Genomic DNA, 25,714 nt, shown 5'->3' on the forward strand with positions numbered 1-25,714 from the left:
GGGCTTTATTCAGCCCCTTTCTAACAGGAGATCCCTCTGGTGAAGACCAGCGTAGACAGGACTTAGCAACGGCTGCGAGATCATTACCAGATACAATTAGGACCGAGATTTTCCTCCTCACACACACCTGCAGCACCAGTTCATATTCCCAGCTTAGAACCACCGTGTAGCAACCATGTCTGTAGCGGGGCTGAAGAAGCAATTCCACAAAGCCACTCAGGTAAGAGGACGCTGCGTCCTGAGCACCAGATCTTCACGATCCGAGGTGTCACGTTGTTGGACAGCAGTGGAGTGGCGCTTGGGGTAGCAGATGATTGGCTTTACTCTCGCGTTTGGTTTTGAAATGAACTCCCCCAATGGTGCACTCATATGTAGCGATCTGCTGTAGTTGTGCTTCATCTGTTACCTCTTCATCACTCATTGCTGTCCTGGTGCTGAAATGTGCTCCACTGAAAAGACTGGCGTGGTGCAGCATTGCACCAATAGAATAATTTATCACTCGTGGGGGTTTTTTACACCGCAGCCTTTGTTGTGATTGACTATGCGTATTTGCTGCATGACGGGAAGGACTGCACGATTGGTATTATTGTTAAGTTTGTGTGTGTGTGTGTTTGTGTTTGTGTGGGGCCGTCTGGGAGGCAGGTGGCACGATGGTAGTGATGCCGCGGGACGTCAGTTCCTCTCAATACCCTTCAGATGACATTCCGCACAGAAAAAACCCCACCAGGGCTGCACCTCACGGCAATCGGTCACACTTCTAATGCGCAAGTTGTTGCCTTAATTGAAGGACGGTTTTAAATCAGTGTTTCCTTCAGCCAACCACAGTGGGAATTCCGACGCGCAAGATGTTATGCAATCGTTAAGTGTGCCTTGGCGGAAATCCGCTCCTACCAGCAGCGGCACGCCATGACCTCGGCGCCCTCTAAACGCATTTATCGCCTATTGCGAGATAGCTGTGATGAGTTCAGTTATGTCTTTCCTGTCGAATGGTAAATCATCTGCTGGTATGAGATGTAGGCCTTAATGCTTGAGAAGATATTCAGTTCAAGGTTACTCAGAGGCTTCCTCAGCCCATCACACCCATTTTTGTATCTTGTTTTTACTCCCAAGAGCTCAGGCTGAAGAGTTTAACCATCATCATATTTGGAGGCCATCAGAGTGGTCTTCAATGGGATTTGGATGGTCTAAAGGTTTAAACAGATCTGCCCCCCCTGCGGCCTCCCACTAACTCCAGGGCTATTTAGTGACTTTTATTTCCGGTGTCAGCTGGGAGCTCCAGCACGTCTGAGGGAGGTTGTCCGTTTTCTCGGGGTGAGTCACAGTGACACTGACAGTCAGCTTCAGGCCCCACGCAGCAGGACGCCCGGAGCCTGGCTGAGTCACACAAAAACATGCTCCACTCTCGCTCCTTGTTCTCCAGTTCACCCAGTGTCCAAATGGCCTTAGTTACAGCTCCCAGTCTGCATCATTTCTCATCTTTATGAGCAATTGTCACTGAGATGGGAGGGGAGTAATGGCTTAATTGTGACACTGATAATAGTGTATTGCTTGAAGGTCAGCATCTGTGTATATTAAACTCGCTTAATTGCATGTTGGATCTGAATAACTGAGACTAAGGTAGCAGTTTGTGAGGACAGGAGTTAATTTAACAGCTGGGATCCAATATGGTGACACACAATGGGATTCAGTGATGTATTTTTAGTTAATTTATGCTGCCATTAGTCATTTATGTTACTGTTAACGTCACACTGACACTTGAGATACTTGTATAGATGATTACATCCAGACACATTAGTCATTGAATTCTCATTGCATAATCTTGAGTAGCAGCACTTGCAGATAAAAATTAAATAAAAGCTGGAAGAGTTTTAGATTAAAAAAAAATAATATAAAAAAAATCTGCTTTTAACACACTTCTCATTTTTAATCAGGAGTTCATTTGATCAGACTGGGAGTAGACAGCAGTCACTGGGAATTAGATGGCTGCGCAGATTGTGTTAATTCTGTGTGATGAGTCTATTGTTACCCATTAGCAGAGCCCTCTCTCTCTCTCTTCAGGCAGATGTTTCTCTATAGCCTCAAATACATCTGTGTGTGTGAGGTGAGGCTGCATAATGCATATTATATCCGTAAATATGCATACAGTTATGTGGCTCTCAGTGTGCATGCATAAAGAGGTGTGGTTGAATGAATAGATATGCAGTTAATACGTCTGAATTTGTAGATTTTTAAATGCCGCAGTCTTTATTCCTCAGTTTTATTCCCAGTGTGATTCAGTCAGCTCTAGGCACAGAGTTAGCTGTCTCTGCGGTCTCTCGCCGTCTCTCGCCGTCTGTTCCTCACTGTTATAAACCCCCCATACACACACACACACTGTCTTCTTCCCCAGATTCCCATTGGCAGAAGGCTCTCTTCAACCCCTCTGCTCCTGTGCCACAGCCCTGTAATCCAGGCCCAGACTCACAGCAATCTGGATACTTACATACGCATCCTTCAAACCAGATCTTAGCAGTACCCCCACTCCAATACACAAAGAGGAGGTCACAGGGATTAAGGGATGGGACCAGGGATTTAAAAGAATCAGATAGGAGTTTGGCCAAATGAATATCAGCATTAAAGGAACCGCTCAGATTTTTGGGAAATATGATTATTTGCTTTACTGCTTAGAGTAACATGGAGAGGATCGATACCACTCTCACGAAGCCAGCAGCCAGTTAGCTTAGTTTAGCATACAGACTGGAGACAAGGGGGAAACAGCTAGCTTGGCTCTATCCAAAGCTAACATAATTAGCTTGGGAAGGGTGTTGTGTGCTGGACTATTTCTTGGCTGGGACCAGTAACTTCCTGGAGTCTCTGCTGGTTTGCAAGTAGTCCTACACACAATCCTCTGTAAAATGGAGGGAAAAAAATGTTTTTACTCTTCAGTTTTAGTATTAAACAAGTAATATTGCCTTACATTAGTCATGCTCATTGACTTGCAACATCACCCTCAATGATATAACAAAGGATATTAAAGAAAAAGAAGAGCTACCTTGTTATAAACAGCATCATCTCTCAAAGTTGACAAAATTTGAATTATCTCAAGGTATTAGGTCTAATATCTATGTTGACATAAAATCTCAAGATGAAACATTTAAATAAATAAATGGAGCCACAATGTCGTGGAACTGGTTTTTATGTGTAGATTGGAACAGATTGCACAGCCGCATTGACCTTATAACCCTGTGCCTCACTAATTGCTAATTAGCTGTGCAGGTTTGTTTGAAGTTAAATGTTCAGCATCTGCTTCGTGAGGGATAGAAAATCCTCATTCTTGTGCATGGAGGCTTGCAGCATTTCTTCTTTATAGACTTGATGCACTCTGCCCAGAGAAACGGCTCATAAAAGTCAGAATGCCATGAAGTTACTGGAATTTTATGAGATTCACATACACACTCACACTCACACAGCCTCACTTTCACGTTCACACATACATCACTGAGTAATTTATTTCATACAACCACAATCACACTTTTCTCTGACAGCAGACATCTCTCTCTCTCACCCAAGGACATCAGGGCTCAGAGTGGTGCATACATAACAGGAGCCATTTTAAAAAAGAAGGGAAGCACAGGGCATGAAGGGTAAAACCCAGCAGGTCCACTAGAAATGGAATTTTTCTTAAAAATACACATTTATTTATCCAGTAATCCATTATTCATTCCCACTATGCAGTGCACGTTATAAACTGATGTACTTCTGCATACACTGTAATACATTTTAATCCCTTGAGACAGTTTGTATTTCCTCCCGGAAAAACAGCCTGCTATAAAAAATGTACACCTTCCACTTCTCCTCTTATTATTTTAAACTAAGACCCAGTGTTTCTGACTGCCATATTTATTAAGGTGACGATTGCTCCCTTATTACGTCACAAGTCAACTCCACCTCAGAGTCAAATGAGTCATGCTTAGGGGAAGATGCTACTCTCATGGTGGCTCTGTTCCCAGAGAGAGAGTCATGTACGGGTCTGCAGCTGATCGCGTGTGCACACATGTTTGTGAACATGCTAATGTGATGAAGCTTTTTATTTGGGTCTGTGTTATTCACTCAACTAACGGTTGAAAAAAAAAACTGCATGGCCTCCTAAAACCTCAAAGTCCTGCTTGTTGTTATATTTTAACCAGTTTTTGTATTTATCTTAAGGCTGCAGAGAGCTTGTTTTAAGTCAATGGATTGAGTGTGTGCTGCCAAGAATGTGTTCATTAAAATAGAACCCACAGGAGAAAGAGGGGAGGTGAAGAGGATGGCAAGAAAGCTTAAGAAAGTGTGCCAGAGTGAGCGAGAGGTGGAAAATACAAACAAGAATCTTCGGGGGTTTGGTGTTGCAGCTTTTCCAAATAAAATGGTTGCTTGGCCTCTTTTCAATGTCAGAAAGAGACAACAAGTTTTCCTCACAAGTTTGACTACTTCTGCATGCATGTAAACCATTAAGTGTAAACTGAGTTACTTATATGTCTTCTATATGTCAGGTTAGTGAATTTGAGAGTTATACAGATATGACTTACTAGATCCCTTCGTCTGTCTAAATGTTATGGTACCTTTTACCTGGAGTCCCACTTTGAGTCACAGCTGCATCTTGAAGAACCCGCTGTTCTTAATCAGGTCCAAATTAATCCACCCATACAAGACGATACAAGATTTTCATAGAATAAGATAAGATGCTATTTTAGAGTGAGTATTGTGTGTGAAATATGAGCTTTATTCTTGGCTGCAGATCAACACAATCATTTATGATCATATATTATATCATAATCATATTAATTGTGATGATGACAGATTCAGTACATCTTCAAATGTTTGTGAACGTCATGTATATTTTTCCTCTAAAAAAGAGATACTCAGTGTGTAGAATAACAAATACACATGGAAATTTACTGACAGCACAAATTCGAAACAACCTGTCCTACTTTTTAAACGATAGCAGTAGAATACCTGCAGATTGGAGAAATGCACCACACAGTGAACTCCAGGTTGCAATGTCACCCATTATTTTTTAACATGTCACTGAGGAAAGCTGGAAAACAAAGCAGAGCCGCCTTCGAGGAACAGCTGTACGAGCAGCATGAAGTGTCATATGACCTATGTTTTGTATGTAAACAGAATTATCTGTTAAAATACAGTAGCTACACACATTAACCTGTGTTAGAATCAGTCCGGGTACTTTTAGGTGCTGTAGAATCAAGAAGATGTGAAGTTTAAATGGGGTATATTTCTTACAGTGGATAGCAGAGCAGTAATCCTTTATTTTGTAGTCAGCCTTCGTTCGAGTAGAGGTTTCCCAGTGTGTGTGCTGAATAATAATATCAGTACTGCACACATCTTACCCCTCGTGTGTAGCATTATGATTCATCACCTGGAAACCATCTTGTTTTAGCTTAAGGGCAAGTAATTAAGAATCTGACTTTTTTTTTTACTTGGTCCATTTAGATATAATTTGTTTTTTTTGTATGTGTGTGCGCGTGCAGACATTTTTGGTATTTCTTTCTTCAGAACAGGGTATGCAGTGTGCAGGCGTGCATGTGAACGTGCGTTGCTGTACATTCGTGCATGCCCGTGGACAGCAGTGGGGTCCTTGGATGTGGCTGATGCCTGCAGGGCTTTAGGGCAGCAGATTGTGAGTGGGTGACTCATCCAGCCTGGATCCTCGCTAGGCCTACTGCAGTGCAGCGTACAACAGATCCAGCTGGGAGATAACAGATGGGGCGGGGGGGACAACGAGAGTGGAGCAAGGAAAGAGAGATAAGAGAAGACAAGAAACGGGGGTTAGAGTAGATAGAAAGCAGCCTTAAGCAGGTAGGGAGTTGAAGAGAGATAGAGGGAGAATTCAGCCAAGAGATACTGAAGGGGTAAAAGCAGGAAGGGGGAGACTTAGCCAAGTCAAACAGGAGCAAGTGTAGAGAACTGTCAATCTGTGGGTATTCACTTTCATGCAGGTTTTAGGAGAAATTTCTACCAACATGAATGTTGTCAGTTGATGTTGATACAATGGCCGCTTTTTTTTTTTTTTTTTTTTTTCTCACTCTGGGCATGGCTGCAATTTACGATTTGAGAAAACTGGGAATGAAAGCAATGTATCTGTTTTTCTTGTGACGTCTTCCATTTACCAACAGTCCTAAACCCCAAAATATTCTGTTCACTACCATGTTTGACAGAAAAAGCAGCAAATCCTCGTTTTTGAGAAGCTAAACACATAAAATGTTCAGCATTCTGCTTGGAAAAATATATAAAATTTAATCACTGCAGCAATAATTCTGGGAAATTCAACATCAATCATGAACAACAATCATCCTTTGCAATGGACTATTACTGCGTGTCAAAGTCATGGAGGTCACAGGACTCATCGAATAGTAGTGCTAGTTTGTAGTATCACAAAACAAGAACAGTGGTGTAGAAATACTCTTATACAAAATTATGTATTTGTTGATCATATTTTCTATTATTGATCTGAATGTAACATAACCACTAACTAAAGCTTTTAAATACACGTAATGGAGTAAAACGTATAACATTTACCTTTTGGATTGTTGTGGAGTAGAAGTATAAAGTAGCGTAAAATGGAATTGCTTCTGTACAGTATTTACTTTCCACCGTCACTGTGCTACATTCACCAGGTCTCCACCACCCTGACCTTTACACCCTTACATTCTGCCTCACTACACATGTCACACACTACCTCCGGCATTGGCACTGAACCTTGGCATTGGATGTAAATCGTGAGCTGCAGAATTGTCCAATATGGACATAATTCTGGACCTTACTGGGCTGAGTGTCAAGTGTAGGTGTGACGTGGGCTGTTATTTCCTCATGAGTCAGACAAAGGCTCATTGTTAATGTGATCTCTGAAGAATTGAATGCACCAGCCAACCCAGTGCATCTAGTTTTGGCCCAGTGTGGATCAGCAATGCAGCAAAAGCAATGCTGCACTGGATCAAGTCCAGCAGCACAGTACCTGCAGCAATGTACCTCCCATCCGCTCATCTTGAGTTTCCTTAACTCACAGTGTTTCTAGTACTCTTTACTTTTGCTCGTTATTTTCCTTCCAGCTTAAAAAGAAATTCTTACCACAGTAGAGCTCTTTCTCTTAAATGTCTCCATCGGGAGACCCTTTCCCCTGGTACTGACAAGTGCAAACACTATATCCTTCTCAGATATTTGATCCAAGCTTTTGAAGCTGCTCCCCTCCTAAAATTTTTCAAACAGAATTCTTTCACCGGTCCTCAGTTATGTTTTACAGTATATAAAGGCAGCAGTGACAGTTTATTTTACTAGTGAGTGTAAAATATCAACCCCATCATCTCACAAATGTTCTAGACTAACTAACTTAGCGCATTACAATACTGACTTTTTGTCTGTAGATTCATGTGATAAACATGACTCGCCATCTCCAGAGCTGCTACTACACGTTGAAATGAGGTGTGGCCAGAAACAACACAGTAACAAGTCTGACATCTCAATAAATCCCATGGATTTACTGGAAGTATGAAATAGAACAGGGTGAACTACAGCAGAAACTTTGAATGAATTGTCTGCCGTATCCCTTTTGACAGCAGTGCACATGCAGTGGCCAGAGGGCTGAAAACTGGACTGTGGAGCTCTCTGTGTTCTGACGTCAGCTTTGTTCTGGAGGTTAATGACAGACGGACACGGCCTGCACCAGCACTATTCTTAGCTTGTCCTGTGGTTAGATGCTGTTGGCACATTTTGAATAAGAATGCTGGCGAGGTAAACTCATTAAATGTCCTCATTCAGAAGAAATGTGTATGAACAATGTTTAGTTAGCTTTGACATTGGTGCATGGTGTTTTTGACAGTGACAGTTTCTTGTTTGTCTATAGAAAGTGAGCTGTTCGTCTTTTCCACTCCCTTACTCCTCATCCTCCCTCTCTCTCCCAGCATCAGTATTCAGGCCATGGTTGATGTTTTATTCAAGACTGGTATATTATATATTCTGGGCATCAACCACTGCAGGAGAGATGGCTGATGGCATGGGGCTGGAAAAGGGAAATTCTCAGGACCTGTTATTAAGCAGTGGGTAAAGAGTTGTTTTATCAAACATAATGAATGGGCAAAATGACCCAGTGGTACTTTTCTTTTAATTGCCCCCTTAAAATATGCTTTTAAAGATATTGATCATTAATATAAGCTGCTGAAAGTTCAGTAATATTACACAACAAAATAATACCGTAAGGTTTTTCGTTATATGATGATTCCACAAATTAATGTGTCACCATTGTTGCAGAGAGTAAAGCAATTTACTTTCACGCTTGGAAATAACTGGTAACATTGATAAGACTAAATTAAACCACCTCCGTACTCTCTCTCACACACACACACACACACACACACACACACACACACTTCTACTTCAGGGACATTCAGGTTACATCATTATTACCTAAATCTATAACCCAGGAGCCTGCAGTAGAGGCTCTTCGAGACCCATTCACCGTGTTGGTTATTGGCTTTTGTTGTAGCTGCCGACGTGTTGTGGAAATAATGAAGGGTCATGCAACATAATTTGCAGATATGAGACCTTGTGAAGGTTTTTCCCGTCGTGTGTAGTGCATTTGCTCAGGGTTAAAGGTCAATGTCACAACAGAGGGACAATGCATTGTGCATTGATAAAATCATATAAAATATATATATCTTTTTTACATTACATTTTTTATTTGTGTGATCATGGTGTAAGCAGAAAGATCTTAATTATTGGATTTCATGATACTATATGTAGTGATTGATGAGCAAAGATGTCATGGCTCTATAGATGCCAGATGTCAGTTAACCACCACTTTGACCCTGACAGAAATATCCTAACAGCTATCAGATGAATTATCATGGCATTCTGAACATTTACTGTATGTTCCTGAGAGGATCAATCGTAATTACTTCTGATCCACTGACCTTTAGTGCCACCATGAGGTTGACATTTGTGGTTTTGTATGAAACACCATCATCAGATCAAAATTCTAATTGATACAATACTTAAAATACCTGCTAGATTAATAATATTCAGAGATCGTAAAACAAAGATCCGTTAATATTATACCTGCTTAACATCTTGTTAACATTGTCATTGTGAGAATGTTGGCATGCATTTACCTCAAAGCAACGTTGTGCATAAGTACAACCTCACAGGTTGAGCTATTTTAGCAGTAGAGTCACAGAGAACATTAAAGGTCCCGTGTGTAGGATTTAGTGGCATCTAGCAGTGTAGTTGCAGATTGCAACTCCCTCACTTCATCCTCCTTCTTTCAATGGCAAAAGAGAAACTCCAGTGGCTGCATAAAGCGTGAACAGCCCTATCTAGAGCCAGTGTTTGGTTTGTCTGTACTGGGCTGCTGTAGAGACATGGCAGTTCAACATGGCGCCCTCCATAGAAAGCAACCCGGGGGTGTCTGTAGATAAAAATGTCTGATTCTAGGGTCACGAAAACCCTTTTTTTCAGGCGATTATACACTAATAAAAACATACCTATGAATATCATATTCCATTTCTGCATGTAGAGCCTCCTAAATGTTACATACTGGACCTATTTAAGACGTTAGCAGTTTCTAATACTGTATGGGGCCGGTTGTCATTTCTGCAGTTAAAATTCTAATTCATGCAAAGTAGCAGTGAGCACTTGAAGCTGATTATAATGTCATTAATTGTGAAGGTATTTGATTGATAACCAAAGATGAAAAATCAGAGGGTCACCAAAGACATTATGCATCATCTTCTGGGGACCTTGAATGTCTGTACAATATTTCATGACAATCATCCACTAACTGTTGAGATATTTCAGCCTGGACCAAAGTAGTAGACTGACTGACCTTGCTATCCATAGAGCTTTGCTGGAAATCAAGTAAAGTAATGAAGAAAGCTGGAGAGAAGATGACAGAGAGCGGGGATAAAGTGCAAGAGAGAGCAGGAAGAGATGAGAGGAGGAAGTAACAGAGTGAAGTGGGGAGAAGATGAGGATGTTGGGAACAAAAGAGGAGAGGAGGCTCTGCTTTCAGGCAGCTCTAGCATCATGTCCTCAGTCTAATTCCTAATTTGGCTCATGAAGGAACAGTAATGCGAGGTGGGAGGGAACAGAACATGCTTTATGTCTGCTAAAGCGAGTGTCCAGCAGTTTTCGGGAGGACTATATGTATTTTTGTGATGTTTTGTGTTCTTACATGCTTCCTTCATTTAAAAAAAAAGCCATGTTAGTTGATGTAGCCGTGACACATAGTAAACTCACTCACCCTGTGCACACACAGCGTCCTCCCAGCAACTGCAGAGCCGAGACTGAATGGCTTGTCAGGGATTATACTCAGATTAAGCAGAGCACAGTGACTTTGCATCATATTGGAGCTGTGTGTGACTCAGTGAATCAGAGCGCTGCAGCTGTAATCTGTGAAACGTGCTGCATGTGCCGGACCAGACCGTCAAATGTTCTATGTGATGGGGTCACAGCTTCATGACTCCCCCCTTGCTGTTTTTATCAGAGTAGTATATTTTTAGTTTATTTCTTCTGGGGATGTTAGTGTTGATGTATGATTCTCACATTCACCGTCTTTCCTTTACTTTCAGATCCTCATGTTACAGGATGTTCATGTGGAGTGGCAAATAAAGCATATGTGCTTCATTTTGGTCTAAATCATTAAATAGCCTTATTATATATAATAATTAATTGTTGCTAAATGTTTTGTAATTGGCCTAATGGTATTGTTTACCATAATTAGTTATTTAATCATGCTGGTGCTTTATGTAAACAAGCCTCTTCATCATCTTCTAGACTTTTAAAAAAGTGCCAGAGGCTTATGGGTAAACAAAGTTATTTTTCTGCGATTGAGACTTAATATGACAAACACCACCCACAGACTGAGCTGTGGATAAAACACCTTGAATTAAATGCAAATGAAAGATAGTTTTTTAATTAAAAGGCAAGGTAGACGATATTCAGTATACTTGCACATAGGTGTTTGTATTTGCAGACATATAAGCAGGTGTTTGCAGTAGATAAGTGGATATATTGGTGTAAGTAGATGATTGTAGGCCTACATTTTGCAGATAAAGAAGTGAGTTACGGAAGTATCCTGGCAGAAAAGATGGTTTAAAATGAATTTCATTGATAAGAATTTTGTTCTTGTCCCTGACATAACAGTTTATGCCCGTCCGTCTGCATAAAACTCATAAATCAAATTAAATATACATACAATAGATACTGTATAATGATGTTTCAACAAGGTATTTACATATATAATTTGGACAAGACTTTACTTGAAGTCCCCCTTATTTAGCATTCATTAATAGTATATTGTCATTTATTCCATGATTTATAACACACTGTAATGTAGTTTTAATCAGTATATAATATAAATGTGTATATATAAAATCAATATAAATGTTTATGTATGTGTTTATGTAAGGCAATTCCTCCTGTGAGCATCCATAATTGGAGGCTACTGAATCTACAGATAATGAATGCTAGTAAAACACAGTGGCAATGATATAAAATATATCTTCATAGGAGAAGTTATAATTACTGTACATTGATAAATAAAAACATTCCACTGATTGTTTTGGGATGAGTTTGTCACAGCAGAGCTTTTAAAATGAGATTTCTTGAATAGATGTAAGCCTCCGCACAGTAAATGTACAAGCCATGTAAATACAGTTACAGGATGTGTATATATCTGGATACATAAATTATTGATCCTCGACCTACTTTGTTAGCATAGGCACAAACACAAACGGACACCTTTTGTAAAATTCATTTTCTAAAGCACTGCTGAGCAGCTACACTCAATACTGCAGTAAATCCTACATTCATAAAGGTTATAATGTTCAGTTTTTGTTGAAACTGCAGAGAGGTGTTTAAAGGCTCCCTGTTTTTAGTATTTCAGTGTAAATCATGCTTTCATTGTCGGCTTTGACCTAACACCTTTATCAGGAGATCGCGCACTGGAACACGTTGACCTGTTTTTCCTTTTCAATAGCAGCATTTTAGTGTGAAAAATGATGCTGACAAGTTGAATGCACTGATGCACAGACATTAGTAATAGACAAGGTCACAAGGGCTGCCATTTATTGATCACTCACAGATAATCAATTGAAGTGTTATCAATTCTGTATTTTTTAATTTATCAATCTTATGTTGATATTTTTTCTATTTTACCCATACTTTTTTAAGGGGGGACAACTAAATATCAATTAACCTGTTTATTATTTTTGCAATTAATAGTTTTGTTTATAAAATGTAAAAAAAAAAACGTATGTGAAATGCAAGGTGACCTCTTTTAAATAACTTGTTTTGTCTGCTTGTTTAAGTCCAAAACCCAAAGAAAAGCTTCAAATCTGCACATTTCAGAAGCTGGGACCAGTGAATGACCCTTGAAAAATACTAATCAATTAAACAAGTATTTGTTTTAGCTTTTAATGTGTATTGGCATTTAAATGTTGAAACACATATTCCTCTCTGTATATCTCACTTTGTATGAATATAAAGGTTCAGCAGTAGCTATCAGTATTCTGAGTATCATTATATTTCCTGCTTGTCTGTCCCCTCATGTTGTGACCTTCTTTATGGACTGAAAATCTAATCAAATCAGACCGGTGTTGAATAGCAGATAGTCAATATCATATATACAGGATGTTGTCTGCTGAGGCTTTTTCAATTTTCTCTTCTTTAATGGGTCATGCCGAGCTCTAGATGTATTAATATTATTGTTTGTTTTTGGAGGGATTGGTGCAGTGTGATTGAAAGTCTGTGGTAGTGTTGGGAGGATAAGGAATCTGTGTTTTTGCTGCTTTATTGATTTTTGTGTAAAAGCACGGCTGCTTGTTTCTTTCTGGATCATTATTCTGCTAACGCTGCAGGATGGTTGAGTTAGAACTGAAACACATTTATCTTCATCAACAATGATAATGAATCTTCTTTCATCCTAGGCAGCATTTATTCAACTCCACTCAAGTTTGTGTGAAACAATGTGTTGAGTTCAGGGACATTAGTGGAGTGTGTCAGCATCTCCTGCACTTTCACAGACCTGGTGGATTGTGACAACATGTTGTTTTCACAAATGGTGCACACTCAGTTTCTCTGCGGGCGTGCTGATCTGTTCTCTCCAGATCCTACATACCCATCATCTCCATTTTCTAATGTGTGCACTGTTTATTTGTATTGTTTTCATTTACATACATTTATATATTTACCTTGCATTATAGTATTGAGTACATTATGAACCCTTGACTTAATTGTACCTACACATGGCTTTGCACTTGAACACAATGTTAAATTATACAAGAGAACAAACCTTTTTAAAGTTCCTAGAATTTATGTGCATATTTTATGCAATATTAATAATTAATTTCTTATTGTTGAATGTTGCATTTTGTTACATTTTGTACAGTATGAGCCAGTAATATGCAATATAACGTACAAATGTACTGATACACAAAAAACACAAACGTGTAATGCAGGCACAGTATGTAGTTTTCACATTATGATCTACCTTTTTAAAGGTCCAATGTGTAACATTTAGGAGGTTAATAGTCATACGTATGTTTTCATTAGTGTATAAATCACCTACAAATAAGAATCAATGTGTTTTTGTTACCTTAAAATGTGACGTTTTTATCTACAGATAGCACAGGTCGCCTGAAGGCCACCGTGTTGACCCACCCTAAAAAACTGCAATCAGCCCGTTTTTGTTTCCTGGTCTTCAACTTTAGACGTGAGCCATGTTCAGTTAGTTGCAATCTGAAACTTGACCGCTAGATGCCGATATATCCTCCACACTGGTCCTTCTATATTAACATACTACACAATTCAACCACATCTCACATTCTTCATTAGCACTGATGATCTCATGCTAACGAAGGCTATGAGATGTGCTTGAAACATCCAGAAAATGCTCGTAAGTGGGCCTTGAATTTATATATTTTGATTATTTTGTCAAAAGCTGTAGTTTACCTTCTTCGATCAAAGCTTAAAAGGGAGCTAATGATGATCGTAATATCAATATCAGTGAGTTTCAAATCTTTTGTTATTGATTAATGGTCACATTGTTTTTGATATCAGCTGACATCTACATTGAGTTAAGTAAGTATTTTGTTTAGTTTTTAATATTAGGACCCACATTTAAAAACATGTTGAGAATTGCTATCCCCTGTTCGGCGTGTGTAGGATTGTGTGTGTGTGCGTGTGCATGTGCGTGTGCGCGTGTGTGCACACGTGTGTGTGAGCAATTTGTGTAAAAGGTCAAACACCTCATGAGGAGGAAAAACCAGCAAGGGTCTTTCTGCAGAGAGACAGATGGCAGCGTCTTTCCTGACTGTTTCCCCAGAGACTGAAATAATAGAAGACCAATACCATTGATCCCCCCGACAAGTGAAGACAGCAGCAGATTTATAAAATGGCGGCCGTGGATTCAACCACTGAATATTACAGTTTCTCTTCTGGGATCCCTCTCTCTCTCTCTCTCTCTCTCTCTCTCTCTCTCTCTCTCTCTCTCTCTCTCTCTCTCGTGTGTGTGTGTGTGTGTGTGTGTGTGTGTGTGTGTGTGTGTGTGTGTGTGTGTGTGTGTGTGTGTGTGTGTGTGTGTGTGTGTGTGTGTGTGTGTGTGTGTGTGTGTGCTTTAATGTAGAGCGAACTATCTACTGACACATACAATCCCACTGGATCACTCTTAGTGCATGGTGTGTGTCTGTGTTAAAGATCATTATATTTATTCATTGGCAGTTCACCAGCTCTCAATAGCAATAGCCCCTCTCCAAAATATCATTGATCAGATTGGATATTATTCAAAATTGACAAGATATTAGAAGCACTTTAACATGAAACTGATGATGAAAATTACACTAATTTAAGCTGAGGCTGCTTTAATGTTATTCCTGTATGACTAATAAACTATCATTGGGATCTATAGTACAGAGGTATAGCTCGACGGGCAGCAGGACTATAATATATAATAAAGATAAATTGTGTGGTCATAGAAACACGCACACACACACACACACACACACACACACACACACACACACACACAGTGCAGGCAGTCTAAAGCTGAGCTTTAATAACCATCATCAATACTGATTTTCAGTGCTCATTATCCTAGACAACACCATCATTACACCCACACAGATTTAACTCACTGATGGGTAAACATTAAAATGATATTACTATGAACTTTCTGTATAAATATAACATGTTTCCCTTTTCAGTTACGTGCTGGAAAAAGTCAAGTCCTCTGCAGGCAAAGCTCTGTCATTATGTCTTCTGAGAGACACACTTGCGTTTAAAATGGAAATTACAGAGTGGCAATCAAGTACAGAGAAAGAGAGGAAAGCTAGTGCGTTGTTTACTGTATGTGGCTGTGTGTGCTTCTACAGTTGTGTGAGTGTTTGAGGGAATGGTGAGTCATATAATTTATCATTTATAAGAATCATTGTTTCAGGGTCATGTTCCTCTCTCTGTCTGTTGATGATGAATGAAAATGAGACTTTGGCTCCAACCAATGATGATGCTGAAAGATATCTTTAAACTGAATATATGCTAATAGCTGATACTTTGTTCAAATAGGCGTTATCTCTTAATGGTTCCATTTTGATGCAAGAACACGTCAAGTACCCAGTCCCTGCTTTGAGCTTTTTCTAGTAAAAGACTCTGAAGCTGCTTTTTTTAACTAGAATTTTAGAATTTTTAGAATTTCATTATCCTTTATTTTTTAAGCAGAAAATCAAATTCTGGTGACTGACTGCAGATCATTCAGCACTTAAATCCTTCTTATATGTGTATTCCTATTCTTGGGTGTCATTAGGTTCAACCTCATTTTATGAATAATGACAAATGGGTAGAGACAGGATGAAAAAGAAGTAGCAGCAGGTATATTTTTGGTTTCACTACGTCACACACTTTTAATGGATTGCTAGTCCACAGAGTAAGATAAAAGCACAAGAGACCACACTTTTAACTGCTTTTGTCTGATTGATCTGGAGAAAATCCGTCTATGTGTGCCAGCACCCTCAGTGTTACTCACCAACGTAAGGGAAAAGGTTGGGAACCACTGCTCTAACACACTCTGTTTTGGAGGCGAACACAATGTTAAGATGGACAGAAGATGGATGTCAAGAGAGAAAAGACAAAGTATGAACAAAAAGGCAAATGAGGAGGGACAAAAAGTTTAGAGTAAACAGGTGAGATTAACAAATGAGCAGAAAAGGCAGTGAGTGCATGGCTAAAAAAATGATTGCAAGAGGGAATTAAAAGAGAGAATTTGAACACGTTGAGTCTTTCACACCTCATGGTTCCTGGGCAGAACTATAGGTGGTCTGGCAGGGGAAAGTGTGACTGTCCGGAAAATACTGAGCACTGATTATGTGCAGTTTATGATAGAAGCAGTTTTAGCACAACAGCAGAGATACGGCAAATGGATGAATACTATTTTCTTTACTTACATACACTCCTGTTTTTACATACTACTTTCCACAAACGCCATACACATGGTCACATCGGTCTAGCTGTCTTGCAATGAATTGTAAAAACAATAGTGCTAATGTAAAAAAATAACCTACAAATAATAAATGTGTCTTGACTTAAACAGTACATATACTGTAAACAGATTGACTAATATTTGTCAGCTGCATTGCACATTCGGTCCAATCGTGCGGCTCAGCAAAAGCTCGCCATCATTCATGTCGCGTGTGCCGTTACTCATCCTCCATCTTTGTCTCATCATCACATATCCAAATGCTCATAAACTCTGGCACGCTTTCCTCACACACACACAGTGCCAGCTGGTTTCCTCTCCCCTTCCTCCCTTTTCCTCCCCCCGTTTTACCGAGCAGTACATGGATGGATTGGAGTGTGCACACATCTCCCCAGCTTCAAACTCATCCCTGCTGTTACATAAGAGCCATGCAAAGGCTTACAAATCAGATTATAATAGCCACAGGCCACACACTCAGAGAGGATAGAGGTCAGTGAAGCAACATGGCCAACCGGTGGACTGATGCTCGACAGAGGAAACGTTGGCACCCCTGTCCTGTCTGGGTGCTCGTCCAAACAGTCTGCCCTTGATGCCCTACCTGTCCTACAGGTATTGAATTGTCTGAACTGACCAGCGGGTTCAGGGTTCCACTTTGGCTTCCTGTTAGGCCGTTGTCATTGCTTGTTTCTCTTTGGTTTTGTCAAATGTCACCAGGCGTACCGTTAAATTTTGTCCCCACTAATGCTCCCTCAGGCCTCGATGTACCGCCGGATTACGATCATCCCAAAACAGCTGTAGTTGGAGCAAGAACCAGCAACCCCCCTATTGGCTTTGAACACCAGGACTTAAGAATAACAAATGGATTTTCCTTGATTCCACGAGAGCACAGGTCTATCCTCAGGACTGCTACTACAATTATAGGTTTGCCTTTAAATAAAGTATTAATATCAGTTCACAGTTTGGTTGTTTTGGTGCTGCAGTAAGTCGAGATTTAACTGTGGCAGTGTAGATCCCAACAGTGGTGAATGCAGTCAGACTATTGTTGTTGAGTCACAGTCTAGCAGTGAATATATTCTGCGCTGTGTTTGAGTACGGCAAGGCCTTGAGGGTATTTGGAGGTGAGAAGAGAGAAAAGGGTAAAGTAAAAAAAAGTGATAAAGACAGAATTGGAAAAAAGGGAAGAACACAAGAGAAGCATTCTGAAAAATGGAGGCAAAAAGAAGATGAGACAGACATCTTCTGGGCATTGTTATGTAATGGTTTTTGACTTTTCAAAATTTTGGCAAATTCACTGTCATATTCCCAGATGACCTCTCTATTTCTCTACCTCTGTCCTCATTCGACTTTCTTTTCTTCTCTCACAACACAGTGAAAGTGGAGAGTGAAAGAGAAAATGGGGGAAACATACCAGTTGTACCTTGGTACAGATTAAATGAGAGGGAGAAATGTAATGCAAATATCTCTTTTCCCCCACAAGATGCTTCCACTTAGATATTTTCCCTCAAAGGGGTAAAAAGAAAAAAGTGCAGCTAGGGAGCAGGTAGATGGAGGTGGAGGGGAGGGGTGTTTTAATGCTGTCAGGAAGAGTCAGATCCTCCTGTTATTGTCCAGCAGCAGGGGCTGTCCTCCTAATAGCCTCACTAATCACTCCTGTCATTTTTAATCTCCCTCTTCCACCCTGGGCGTATTTAAAGCAGGGGCCTCTGTGTGCCCAGCCAGGATTAGACTAGTGTGCGGGAGAGGAGGGAGGAGGGGTGGGAGGCAGGGGGGAGGAGAGTAGCAGCAGCAGCAGCAGCAGCAGGCTGCACACTGCTTGTGCGCCTCACATTGGGCGCCATGTGACTGAAGCTAATGCTAACGGTACGTTTGTGAATGGTGTGTTTCAGGTGCACGGCAGTAAAGAGATTGTTGGAAAAACACTTAAATTACATTATTACAGTATCATTAAAGTGTGTATGTGTCTAAGTAGGTGCATCCATACATCAACATATAGAACTATATTAAATTTGCACTTGAAGCAATCATTTTGTTTTTCCTGTTTTGATACACAGTATCTCTTTCTTCTCTCTCTTTTTATATAAAACATTACACTCACTAGCAATGTGACTGAGTGTCTTACAATTGGTCAGTAAATATCTAAACTGTTAGATGGATTGTCATGAAATTTGGTGCAAACATTCATGTCTCCATCAGGATGAATTCTAATAACGTTGGTATAAATGTAACATTTGCTCTAGCGCCACCATCAGGTAAAATTTGCCAACACACTTGAACTAAGATAGATGATAAACCAGTATGCGTTCTTTACATCAGCATGTTAGCATTGTCAGTGAGAATATCTTAGCATGCTGATCAGTTCAGAACATCTCTGTACCTCATTTTTTTGTTTTCTAGTCTTGAAAATAACAAAACAGTGAGTGATTGTCCCTACATGACAACAAACATAGTTCTTGTGTTGGGGGAATCCTTTTTGAGATTATTTTTCAGGAAGTCCATAAACGGACCCCACATCTTTTCAAAGTGCTTGGGTTTTTTCCTTTATTACAAATGTAACTTTTCCCACCAACAATAAGCTTGACAGTTCTTTTAATCACTCAGACAGAGACATGAGAGATGATTTTACACAGTAATTGTATATTCAGAATGCTAATAATCTTACCAACCAAATATCTTTATCCTTTCAGACCTTAATGGTCCAGTGTGTAACATTTGAGGATCGAGGTGGAATATATAATATTCATAGGTATGTTCATTAGTGTATAATCACCTGAAAATATTAATCATTGTGTTTTTGTTACCTCAGAATGAGCCTTTTATATCTACACAGGAAGCAGGTCCATCATGTGTCTACAGTACCCAAAATAGACAAACAAAACACTGGCTCTATACAGCCTTTCACATTTTTCACAAGTTCCACGGCCACCGTAGTTTCTCCTACTGCTTGAAAGTCCAGTGGTATATCGTGAGCTGCAATCTGCAACTTCACTGCTAGATTCTACTAAGTCCTTCACACTGGTCCTTTAAGTGAAATGTTCTAGGAAATACATGAATCATTATGTTTTGGCTGGCTCAAGAGTTAAAAGAGAGAGCTGAACAAAGGACCTGCCTATAGAGTTTCAGCCCACAAACAATCTGTGGACAGCAAACACCCAAATAAAACAAGATGTGTTAACTGTTAAAATCGCTTGTTAAAGTTAAGAAGGAATGGACAGAAAAATGCAAGAATATTAAGCTTTCTGTTGAAGAGTCTCTTCTTTTGTGAGGATGGATCCACTAATCCACAAATGTTTGTCAAATCAAATGTACGTATGATTTACAAAAAGCACAAAAACAGGTGTAGAAACATGAAAACAAATAAGCCGACATCATAACCTCAGGCTTGTGTGTGCATGTGCTGATAAAATGTAGTAGTATTGATCGCACCTCATGCTGCAGTGAGAAGCATAATCTAATCCTGGACTTCCGTTTAAAAGCAACAACAGAGCTTTATGTGTCTCAGGTTTGTTCCCTCCTCAGCCCTTTAATAGTATTAACTCAGGGTGTCTTACACAGGTGTAAAGCCCTGCTGTTTAAACTCTCATGTTGGGTTTGCCAGGAGTGTTTCCATTAATCTGTGCGGGCAAGTCTCTTCATGGAAAATAAAATACTGTCGGCCTGCAGGTGAATTGTCTCTGCTGATTAAATATAGCAGAGCGGGATCCAATACTTGGTAAGGATTTGTTGTTTTAGGGGCAGTAGGAGAAATTAAAACACCTATTAGCGTTGGATGAATTCTCCCCTTTGCAGACATCCAACTTCAGACAAATCTCATGCAGTTTTACTGTACAGTTTACTGTATTTGAATATTTTTGCTTACCAGGGTTCCTAAACAGTATTCGAATTGCATAAATTGGGAATGACTGGAAAAAAAGACACATACTTCATGCCACCCCTGTATAAGTCAGTTCCCTTATTTTGGCACCTCCTGTAGAAAAGTCTGGAAACTCCCCTGGATTAGCATAAAGACTGAAAACAGGGGCTGTTGTTGGTTGCAGGTTCTATCCAAGGATAAAAAAATACACTTACCACACCCCTTTTAAACTTGTTTTTGTGCAGATTAAACAGACGAGACATAACCTGTGTATTATATGTATGTGTATATTAGCAAGCAAGGTGCTGGATTTTGTTACCATAGGACGGAGCCAGTCAATCTGTTACCAGTCTTTATGCTAAGCTAAGCGGCTCATGGAAGCTTAATATTTGTCACATCAGAGTATCAATCTTCTCATCTAACTCTCTGGCAAATAAGGGCATTTTCATAGGGTTGAAGTTTAAACTAGAGAACTAATATTTTATGAAATGATGATTGATGCCATTAATCTGTCTCTTTCTGGCCTCGTTCCTTACACTTATTTTGCTCCTCTTATTAATATCTATATTTTAATATATTTGCAATTTGAGTTAATATAAACAAAGTAGACTGTTAGAGCTCAGTTGTCTCATGGTCATCATTTAGTTTTATAAATTTGTATGTACAAATAATTTACTTTTGACCTTATTGTAGATAATGTGTGGTGTTTAGTTCAGTCTTTGTATTTATTGCATGGGAAACATGTCTTTCAGAATGGGACAATCAGACAAATCTATATGAAGATAATAAGCTGGTCCTATTGGTTGGGACCAGTTTGGATTTGTTTATAATACTTTTCATCAGATTAAAATCCATGACTTAATAGTTTTTGGCGTTTGCCGAGTGTAGATTCCTCTCAGCATTAAATAACACTGTAAATTGACCTGTTACATCAGGCTGGTTTTCGGCTTTTCTACACCTTGTGTGTCACCTGAGGCTATGTGAACACTAAAATATTCACTGTGAGTGCGTGTCAGGACACTCTGCTGTCTGACCCGCGTGATGATGCAAGAGATTTTGGGGAGAGGAGGGAGGGAGGACGCCCAGCAGCCTTTGGCATGATCTCGAGGCTATTTTCTCTCTCCACATTTAGCATCTTTAATCTGGTCTGATTTGGTTTACATGGCTGCCAGTTGGAGAGAAAAATGCAAGTGAGGAGGAAAGCCTTATGTGAACTAGACCTGAAGGTTTTCTGTGTGTAGTTGTATTTTATTGTTGTTCCTACTTTTTCTCTTTGCTGAACGATCAGCAACCCTTATATATAAAATATCTTTTTTTTTATCTTTATCTTAATTGTACTTTGTGTTTAGTGACAATAACTAGTGACTAGTATTAGCATGCTAACACGCTAACCTAGGCTGTTGAATATGGTAAACATTACACCTGCTAAACATCAGCATATTGAGATAGTCATTGTAAGCATGTTAGCATGCTGATGTTAGTATTTAGCTCACTGCTGTGCCTCAGTACAACCCCCCCAGGGCTGCCAGCATGGCTGCAGTTTCTTGTTTACTTTTTTTTTTTTTATCCTGTCCCTGAGGTTTATGATTACACTTGATTGAATATGATATTTTTTTATACTAGGGAGGATTTTGTTTGTCCCGTTGGCTTCATTCCTCTCTGCACATAACCATTTAGCGTTCCCCTCCTGGCAAAAAATGTGTTTTGCTTATTGTTACGTCACTTGGATGATTGAGATTGAGAGTTTGATACTAGAGGGTTGTTTTCACATTCATCTGCTAATAGTGTCTCTGTGATCACATTAAATCTGAGTTTAAGATGTGAACGAGCACAGTTTTGTGACAGCACAACTTGTTTGGAAGCCAGTCGTAGTTTATTTGCAGCTTACACAAATGTGATGTGAAAACTAGACCTAGAAACTTGAATGGAGAATGGACTCTTCAGGGAATTGGGAGACATCTTGTGTTCAGCAGTACACCTTTGAAATGACCACTATTTGCATATTCATAGATTCTGGATTGAGGGAGGAAGTAAATATATTTTAAAGAATTCTTTTAGTTATTTGAACTTTGTTCAGGCACAAATTAATCCAAAGCAGAGCATATTTTATCTCTCTGGAGGGGATATTTAAATTAAATCATATTAAAGTAGCCTAGAATACAATGGCTCCAACATATTAGGAATAACCCGGCCCAAGCTCTGCAGTGAAACCTTATCCCTGCATTGCCGCTTTGTCTAGAGTCATCACGCATCAGCTCTGCATTTACTAGCGTGCATCAGCACCGACAGTCTTCTACGACTACGAGTGCATGAGCTTGCGACGTCACAGGTTACATATCATCTACGCCACTGCTATTATATTCCCGGCAGCTAATTCCGCATTCTACTCATCCCTGTAAGGTTCGCTTCCCACTGCTGCCACTGCTGCTCAGTTCACCTTGTCGTGTCCTTCCCCTGCAGGGAGGATGAGGGAGAGGAGTGGGAGGGCTAAGAGAGAGTGAGAGCGATGTGTGGAGAAAGAAAAGGGTGAGGATGGTTGTGTCCCCATAATCTGTCCCTCACTCAACAAAGAGATCAGTTACTTGTGGAAGCACATTGCTGGTTTCCCAGGAGGTTTTAGATCGCTGGATTCTTGGGCACTAGTGTAGATTGGTAGCTTGGGTCACATTAGCTTGGTGTGTAGTAAGTCACTGTGAGGAGAGGATCAATCATTAGTCCTATGGTTATTGGCTGTGACAAGCTATATAGTCCTTTAGTGTCTCTGAGTGTGTGTGTGTGTGTGTGTGTGTGTGTGTGTGTTCATCCTGGCATGCATCTCCCTTCCATCACTGCACTCAATTGCTGTCTCTTCAGCTTGCAGCCATCAAAGCACAACACCAACTCTGTCTTTGCTCTCCACTTTGCAAGTGTCTGGGGGTTGAACACGCGTTGACAGCAGCCATGGGCAGCAGCGTGCACAGCAGCACTGTTCCACTTACTCAAAACAGCCACCAACAGCTCATTTTTATTCATTCAGTTGCTCTTTCCCTGCAAAGCTATACGCATATCCCCACAGGCACTGCTTGATAAAGTTGTTTTTCATCCATTTAGCCTAAGAAATAACTGTCTTCTACTCTCTCTGACTGCCGAGCCTCTGTCTGTCTCCAAGCCAAAGAAGTCATAGATGTGGGACACACACAGACTCGGACACACAAATAAGATTTGGTTGAATTTAGAGATCTTTCTACATCACCTCAGGTCTCCTCCAGTTCCTATACTGTTGTGTGCTTACATTAGGCCAGTTCCCACTAATTCTGAGTACCAGTTTGACAATTATTACCACCTCCACATTCTACTTATTTTTATTATCTAATGAATGTAATTAAAAATTATTCATGGTGTAATTATTGTAAGAGTGTGGGCAAATTAGGCCTGTTTTGTGCTCAAACAAGCCATGAGAAGTGACATAAATGCGCAGCTGTGTGAGGTCCAATATGTCTAAGGCTAAGAGCTTAGAGTTCTGCTAATGCCTCCAATTTCCTCTGTCCATAAATGGTCTGTACAGCTTCCAAGTATTAAAGGATAAAAAAAAAAAAAATTGTTAGTTGCAGCCCTGATTTGTATACATTGTATACTATTAGTATTGTACAAATTAGTTATTTATACTCTCAAATTAATCACTCTTGAACACAATTTTGCATATATTGCCTTCACATCCTGGATGTGCACGTAACAGTATGCAGGCTGTTGATTTAGTTTCAGCACTAATGTAAAGCTTTCTATATAGATCATAAACACAAAACTAAGTAACCAACTCTCCTCCTCGAATGTACAAACCCCTTTTAAAAACAATTTATTCTGTTATATAAATCTTAGTCATCTTGAAGCTGTTTTTGTACCCGAGTCTGTTTTACCTGGTGTGGAACATTTCTCATCATCTTGGATCAGAATATCAGACTAATTCTCTCTATAGAGAAAGAATAATTGGCAATATCCTCTAACAGCACCAAAATAGTGACTGTTATTACGTCCAGCCGTTATGCACTTCTAGATATGATTAGAAAAAAAGAGCTCCAAAAGAAATTGTCCCTTTGATGTTATCCATCTCCTTTTTAACAAGAAGTACATGTATCTCAGCTCAGATGACTCATTAAAGCCTGTGTCTGGTCTGGTTAAAGCATATGTGCTTCTAGTTTTTATACAGTTTTATATCAGCCATCTTTTTTTGTACATCCACATTATGTATACATGTGAACCCAGGTACTGATTACTGCGCTCATTTTGTATCCCAGGTGTAAAATAGCACAGTATGTGATTAGACAGCTTGGATGAACACCAGAAGTGTCACTATGTACATCGCTCGTGGTGTCACAGCTGTGGCTCACAAGCACTCAACACATAAGTTAGTTGCCCATCCGACATGTACACTACACTTTTGCTATTTTACAGCTGTACGTTTTACACAAACACCTCCATCTTAACGATTCGGTTTATCATTGTCCATCAAATGAGGTTAGTTTCCCCTATTTTCTCTCTCTTTCTCTTGAAATTAGTGAGAGAAATAACAGGAAGTTACAGATGCTGTGACGTAGACTCCATACCTGATAAGCCAGGAACGGACAGCTACCTGTCTCCATGGCAACCAGCTCAAGGAGGATTTGAAGACATTGTAGTGATGTGTAGGTGAAACTAATGACAGGAAGTGTGTGTGTGTGTGTGTGTGTGTGTGTGTGTGTGTGTGTGTGTGTGTGCTGTGTGTCTGTGTGTGTGTGTGTGTGCGTGTGTGTGCGTGTGTGTGTTTTGCATTGCTGTCAGTATATTGAGCTGATTCAAGCGGGATCAGAAGAGACTTTGCTAAGATGACTCATAGAGCACCAATCCTCAGAAAGTCTCACACTGCATAAACTACTGTCACAGGCTTAGTCTTATAACCCCCCCTGCTCTGTCTGTCACAGATCACCCTCTATGTTTTACCCCTGGAAAGATATGTCTCACTTTCCTCGCTGACTCTACTTCCGTATTTCAGGATTTTCAGGAGAAATTCTTTCATTGCAAGAAGTGCGTGCATAGTGTGATTTTTCTGTATTTTACTAGAGGTCAGACTTCATCCACTGACCTTAGCTTTTGCGGTTTCTTTGGTCACGCGTTGTGACGTTCCCTGAAAGCCTTTTTTCCTGCCTCAGTCCATCCTCTGAGGGCCGTGTCTGGCCTCGTTGCGTCAGATTGCTGCTCCCTCAAGCCATCTGGTTACATCACAAAGTGGAGCTTGATGGTGGCAGAGTTGGAAATATTATCAGCAGACAGAGACTGCGAGAGAGACACAGAGTGAGGGGACGGGAACCCAGAGGAGTTATTTCTCTTTTTATGTCCATGCACATGGATCTGTGCCA

General features: G+C 40.0%; 1 protein-coding gene across 4 annotated transcripts in view; it reads left to right on the forward strand.

The window, feature by feature from the left end:
• sh3gl2a (SH3 domain containing GRB2 like 2a, endophilin A1) overlaps positions 1 to 25,714 on the forward strand; it is a 39,233-nt gene continuing 13,519 nt past the window's right edge. For 3 of the 4 annotated variants that reach the window (XM_051386506.1, XM_051386504.1, XM_051386505.1), the window contains exon 1: positions 3 to 220. In XM_051386506.1, the coding sequence (XP_051242466.1) occupies positions 176 to 220 (45 nt within the window). In that variant the 5' untranslated portion in view covers positions 3 to 175. Of the gene's footprint in view, positions 221 to 25,714 lie in introns of all 4 variants that reach the window. The other variant, XM_051386503.1, reaches the window with a different exon arrangement.

The sequence above is a fragment of the Dicentrarchus labrax genome, unplaced genomic scaffold (genome assembly GCF_905237075.1).
Source record: "Dicentrarchus labrax unplaced genomic scaffold, dlabrax2021, whole genome shotgun sequence".
In the NCBI taxonomy this organism is placed as follows: Eukaryota; Metazoa; Chordata; class Actinopteri; family Moronidae; genus Dicentrarchus; species Dicentrarchus labrax.